We start from the raw sequence: 6,491 nt of genomic DNA, 5'->3' as shown, positions 1-6,491 counted from the left end.
ATTATGTAATATCATGTTGTATATGATACATGCTGTATTATGTAATATCATGTTGTATATGATACATGCAGTATTATGTAATATCATGTTGTATAATATGGCTGCTTCTCTACAGGTCCACCAGTACAGAGTTGCCATGACAGCCAAGGACTGCTCCGTCATGGTCGCCATAGCAACCTGTGGGGAAGACGACGGGTGAGAACTCTTACTGCTGGGCTGGAACAACACCCTGCACGCACACCTTTACATATAGGGTTGTCTAACCCTGCTTCCTTTCTAGCCCCAGCGTTCCGCTAGCGGAACTCCTCCCACATTCCACTGAAAAGGCAGAGCGCGAAATTCAAACAATATTTTTTAGAAATATTTAACTTTCACACATTAACAAGTCCAATACAGCTAATGAAAGATACACATCTTGTGAATCCAGCCAACATGTCCGATTTAAAAAAATATGTTTTACAGGGAAAACACAATATATATTTATGTTAGCTCACCAACAAATAGAAAAAAGCACAGACATTTTTCACAGCACAGGTAGCATGCACAAAATCAACCAAACTAACCTAGAACAAACCAAAGAAACCAAGAAACAACTTCATCAGATGACAGTCTTATAACATGTTATACAATAAATCTATGTTTTGTTCGAAAAATGTGCATATTTCAGGTATAAATCATAGTTTACGTTGCGGCTACAATCAGAAATTTCACCGAAAGCAGCCAGAATAATTACAGACACCAACGTGACATACCGAAATACTCATCATAAAACATTTCTGAAAAATATATGGTGTACAGCAAATGAAAGACAAAGATCTTGTGAATACAGCCAATATTTCCGATTTTTTAAAAGTGTTTTACAGCGAAAACACAATATAGCATTATATTAGCTTACTACAATAGCCTACCACACTACCGCATTCATTCATCAAGGCACGTTAGCGATAGCAATAGGCACGTTAGCGTTAGCGAATAAACCAGCAAAAGATATTAAATTTCACTAACCTTCATAAACCTTCCTCAGATGACAGTCCTATAACATCAGGTTATACATACACTTATGTTTTGTTCGAAAATGTGCATATTTAGAGCTGAAATCTGTGGTTATACAACGTAGCATAACGTWGCATAACGTGCTAACGTAGCATCTTTTTCCCAGAATGTGCGGATATTTCTATTAGACTCTCACCTATTCTGACCAAATAGCTATTCATAAACATTACAAAAAAATACATGTTGTATAGGAAATGATAGATCCATTAGTTCTTAATGCAATCGCAGTGTTAGAATTCTAAAAATCTTCATTACGACATAAGACTTAGTTATGGTGAGGGAATAACCAAAACCTGAGCGCAAAGCTACTAGTACACAGTTCGACAGATATATATGAAATAGCATCACAAAATGGTTCCTACTTTTGCTGATCTTCTATCAGAATGTTGTACCTTTGGTCCTTTGTCCAGAACCGTCTTTGTTTGGATTCAGAACGTTCTTTTTCCCTCTTGAATTAGCAAGCACACTGGCCATGCGGCGCTAAGCTCTCCAACGTCAACAAAGTCAAACAACGCAACACAACTAACGTCCCGAATAAATTTCAATAATCCAATGAAACTATATTGAAAAAACATACTTTAGGAATGAATATTGTAACATGTATCAAATAAATCAAGCCGGAGATCATATTCGCCCCATAACGACTGCTTTCCAGTAGCGCAAATAACAGGTCCCCTGCCACGCCGTCCTTGCAGCGAAAACAGAAAATGGGGACACGTTGTCCAAGAGCCCCTTATTCATACGTCGACAGGAGATATATCAAAACCTCATTCTTTTCCTCTACACTTCCTCTTGACATTCCGGTAAAGAAGGCTTGTATGACGTTGACACGTATAAGTCATATCGTAATCATGACCCATTTATAGGCAGCTCCTTGAAAACAGATAATAAGATCTCAGGACTTTCCATCTTCCTGGCTCACCGAAAATGTGTGCTGGCCCAAGATGAGTTCTGTGTTTACCCAACAGACAAATTCAAACCTGGTTTTAGAAACCCTAAGAGAGTGTTTTTACTATCCAAGTGTAATAATAGTAAATTAATAATAGAATGCATATTGTACGAGGCAAGATGTGGTATCTGATGGATCGTTGTAAATGTGCGGCACGTTGTTTCCCCAAAAGTGAGGAACCGGCAACACCCCTGTCCTCATCAGGGTGTCTAAAGTGTCAAAGTGAATCTTGGGCGAACTGTTGCTCTTCTAGTTGTCACTGTGCTTGTTGCTGCATAGTGTTCAGTCTATCTTTTTAAAGTAAAAATAGATATTATAATAATAACTTCTACAATTTCTTGAACGAGATTTACGGTACTGTTTTCCTCCGCTGATAGGTTTGGACGCAGAGCCTTGGAGATCCAGCCTACGAGAGCGCCTCGCTTCACCTGCTCCGTGTCCATTCTAGACCTGAGACCCTAAACCCTACGAGGCATCTGTTCACCAGAGGCAGACTGCGACTCCAAGATTAAGTAACAGACCACTACGCGTGAGGAGGACACAGCCCAAACAACCAAGAACAACTATGACAAAACCTGGGGAGGAACTGGACCAAATCAGAAGCCTGTTCCTGGCCAGGGACAGAAGACGGAGGAGGGACTGTACTCTGGAGTGTTCCATCCTTGTATAGCCACTCCCTTCCGCGCTGTCTGGCTGATCGTACGCCGCTTGTTTGTACCCTCCCCTTCGCGTCCCCCAGACCGGACCAGCCTAGCTGTTACCCCCTGTACCCGGACGCCTAACCCCTCCAACCCAGACCCGACCGCTGCTGGTTGACCCCCTTGTACCCGCGACCCTAACCCCTCCAACCCCCAGAACCGTACCGCTGCTGTTACCCCCTGTACCCGGACCCTGAACCCCTCCAACCCCCAGGACCGACCGCTGCTGTCTACCCCTGTACTCCGGACCCTAACCCCTCCAACCCCCAGACCGATCGTCTGCTGTTACCCCTGCTACCCGGAGACCCTAACCCCTCCAACCCCCAGTAGCCGACCGCTCCTGTTACCGCCCTGTACCCGCCGACCCTAAACCCCTTCGCTCCCCCAGGACGACCGCTTGCTGTTACGCCCTGTACCCTCCTTCCTCCGCCCCAGACCGACGCTATGCTGTTCGGAACCCTGTACCCGGACTCCTTAAAACCTCCAACCCCCAGACCGACCGCTGCTGTGAACTAAAATAATGATTACAATGTGAAAGCAAGCCCTGAACTGACAAAACTTCTCCTTTGGTTTGTAGATTGTTGTTATTCTCTGTTAGAAAAACAAAACATAGTATTTGGCTATATCTTTTTGGGTTTTTACGTAGACCTTGAATTTGAAGGAAGTTGGGCTGTGTTCATATTGACTAGCATGAGTGTCATCATGATAGAGTTTCCAGACCACCATATTATCCAGTATGGCAGGTCTTTATATTAAGTCTGACGAAACCTCATATGAAAAGAGATAAGCTTTATTTAGTACCTTGTAATTCGTCATGGATATGATCATACAAAAAACGGGTAATCCGCGTATAGGGCCGCTGTCGAACCACGGAGTGCACACCACTGATCTCATTGAAAGCGGCATAGGAGGAAGAGTAACGGAAGATGATATAGGGAAGTAGGGTGCCTATTTCAGGATGCGAGGGAGCCTCTTCCAATGGAGGGGCTAGTATTCTAAAGGGTGTCTATATCCATGTGAGCGGGGGCTTATTATCTAAAGGGTTGTTCTATTCCTGTGAGGGTACGAAGGGGCTAGTATCTAAAGGGTGTCTATTCCTGTGAGGCGGGTGGAGCTAGTTACTATATAAAGGGTTTGTACTTATTCCCTGTGTAGGAGCGGGCTAGTATCTTTAAAGGGTGTCTTATTCCTGTGTGAGGGGGGCTAGTATCTAATAGGGTGTCTATTTCCGTGAGGGGGGCTAGTATTCTAAAGGGTGTCTATTCCGTGAGGGGGGCTAGTATCTAAACAGGGTTCATGTTCCTGATTCCGAGCTGGGGGGCTAGTAATCTAAAGGGTGTCATATTCCAGTGAGGGGGGGGCTAGTATACTAAAGGGTGTTCTATTCTCTACGTGAGGGGGGCTAGTATCTAAAGGGTGTCTTTCAGTGAGGGGGGGCTATATCTAAAGGGTGTCTATTCCCCTGAGGGGGGGCTAGTTCTAAAGGGATGGTCTATTCGTTTGAGGGGGCTAGTCTATCTATTTAAGGGATCTGTCTATTCCAGTGAGAGGGGGCTAGTATCTAAAGGGTGTACTATTTCCTGACGTGCGAGGGCTGAATAGTGCGCCTAGTACTCTAAGGAGGGTAGGCTAGTCAACCAGTGAGGTACTATAGTATCTGCACAGAGGGTAGGAGGCTACTTGCCAGTACTGGAGGCTAGATCTATTCCAGGAGGTGAGCATGCTAGTATCGTGTCTATGACGAGTGAGGGGTAAGTATTGCCTAAAGGTGCTTACTTCAGTTGGATATAGAGTAGCAATTGTGACGGGGCTAGTATTCTAAATACGAGGGTGTTCTATCCAGGAGCGGCGGGGGGCAAGTATGCTATAAAGGGCCTGTTCAATCTCCTCAGTCGGACTGGGGGGCTCAGTTATCTTCAGTAAAGGGTGTCCCTATTCCAGTGAGGGGGTCTAATCGTCCAACGTGTCCTTTTATGTAGTATCTAAAAAACCGTCGAGTTTTTCGCAGTAGCCGATTTTTGCTTCTTTTAACAAATAACTTTGTGGCGTCGGACGTGGGGCCTGTTATACCTTGTTGTTGTACTTACCTTGAAGAAAAATTAAGATTGCTTTTGAAGCGTTTCAGAGAGAAAATACTGTCTCTGTGACATTACATGAGGTTTCCAGAAGACAATACTGGTACACCTGTAGCACCATTACAGTTACTGTGATGGGTTTCAGATGAGAAATTACTGGTCCGTGACGTTACGTTACATATGATGGTTTCAGGAGAGAATTACCTCGCTTGTTGAGCTCCTGTGACATGTACATTGATTGGTTTCAGAGAGAAATACTTGGTCCTGTGACGTTAGCATCCCCAACATCGGCATTGGCCTTTCCCTAATTTATTTCCTAGTGTGCACTTCCTATGGACCCTGGTCGAAAGCAGTGCACTAAATAATGTGCCATTTAAACGCACTGTTATCTCCTAATACAAACAGGCCTGACACCTAATCACGCTGTGCTTTTAGACAGGGGGGGTGTTTCCAAAATGGGGTCTGAGCGTTCACCACGCTGTGCTTAGGATCAGGGGATCCAAATTGGTGTCTGAGGTCACCACGCTGTGCTTGGGACAGGGGATCCCAAATGGGTCTGAGGTCACCACGCTGTGCTTTAGGACAGGGGATTCCAAAATGGTGCTGACGTCACCACGCTGGTTGCTTTAGGACAGAGGGATCCAAAATGTGGGCGTTCTGAGGTCACATCACGCTGTGCCTTTAGGACAGGGGATCCCAAAATGGGGTCTGAGGCTCACCACCGCTGTGCTTTAGGGACAGGGGATCCCAAAATTGGGGTCTGTTACGGTACTGCAGCGGGGTCCACAATGTATGTACGACACTATCATTTGTGAAGAGTGTATACTTTGGGGCGGGGGGGGGGGGGGTGAAAAATGATTTTATGAATATCGCTAGCTACAACAGAATACCATGTGTGTCTCTGCTGCCAGTCTGAAGGTAGTCGGAGGTAGTTTCACAAGTCAATGCTAACTAGCGTTAGCACAATGACTGGAAGTCTACAGGAACAGTTAGTATGCTAGCTGTTCCTGTTAATCCGACTACTAAAGTAGATCAATGGCTTCATTGCCAAAATCTCCAACTATCCCTTTTAATATGGAAGAAATTAGTCATTGGCGTTAATTACAGGGGTTTTTCTGTAAATGTTTCTCTACATTATTAGGCGGAGCGTCTAAGTGGTCATTTTCGGGATGGAAAGATCGTTTTGTGTCAACTTTAAACGACCATAACCAGATAGAAATAATTCCCAAAAAAATATTGAATTATATATATATATTTTTTTTTTACATAACACCATCTTTCAGAACTAGCAATCAAATAAAAGCTAGACAGTCCTGGAGAATCAAATTCCCAAAACCATCATTCAGGGCATGTCATTTTGATTTAGTTCTGTTTTGGCCGAGGAACACCGTATTAGAATAGCAGGACATTAGCTTTAAAACGGACATCCTCTTTCGGGTTAAATGTCAACCTTTCTCTACGCTGCCAAGTTGACTTAACCTTTCTAGCTAATAGACTGTTAGTTTACACGTCCTCTTGCAATTAACTGCAGGTAGTTCAAAATTAATGAAACTCTACCAGATCTATTCATTTTAAAATGTTGATTTACTTCTGCTTGCCATTATTATGTACGTGATGAAATAAGACGTGACTTTTTAATGTTTTTGCTAACATATGATGGGGGTCTCTTTGTCGCCGGTTTGTCTGGACGGGGGTCCCTGGGTGACGGGGGTGTCT

The 6,491-nt window shown here is 44.0% G+C and overlaps 1 protein-coding gene across 1 annotated transcript in view; it reads left to right on the top strand.

Annotated features, from left to right (window-relative positions):
* Positions 1 to 3,221, top strand: part of LOC112071094 (inositol-pentakisphosphate 2-kinase) — a 24,245-nt gene extending 21,024 nt beyond the window's left edge. The window contains exons 13-14 of the mRNA XM_070439249.1: positions 116 to 195; positions 3,089 to 3,221. Coding sequence (XP_070295350.1) covers positions 116 to 195; positions 3,089 to 3,221 — 213 coding nt within the window. The remainder of the gene's footprint in view (positions 1 to 115; positions 196 to 3,088) is intronic.
* The last annotated feature ends 3,270 nt before the right edge of the window (positions 3,222 to 6,491 follow it).

Source organism: Salvelinus sp. IW2-2015, unplaced genomic scaffold (genome assembly GCF_002910315.2).
Source record: "Salvelinus sp. IW2-2015 unplaced genomic scaffold, ASM291031v2 Un_scaffold1517, whole genome shotgun sequence".
In the NCBI taxonomy this organism is placed as follows: domain Eukaryota; kingdom Metazoa; phylum Chordata; class Actinopteri; order Salmoniformes; family Salmonidae; genus Salvelinus; species Salvelinus sp. IW2-2015.
Note: the sequence above shows the minus strand (reverse complement) of the source record. Positions and strands in the feature narration are given on the sequence as shown.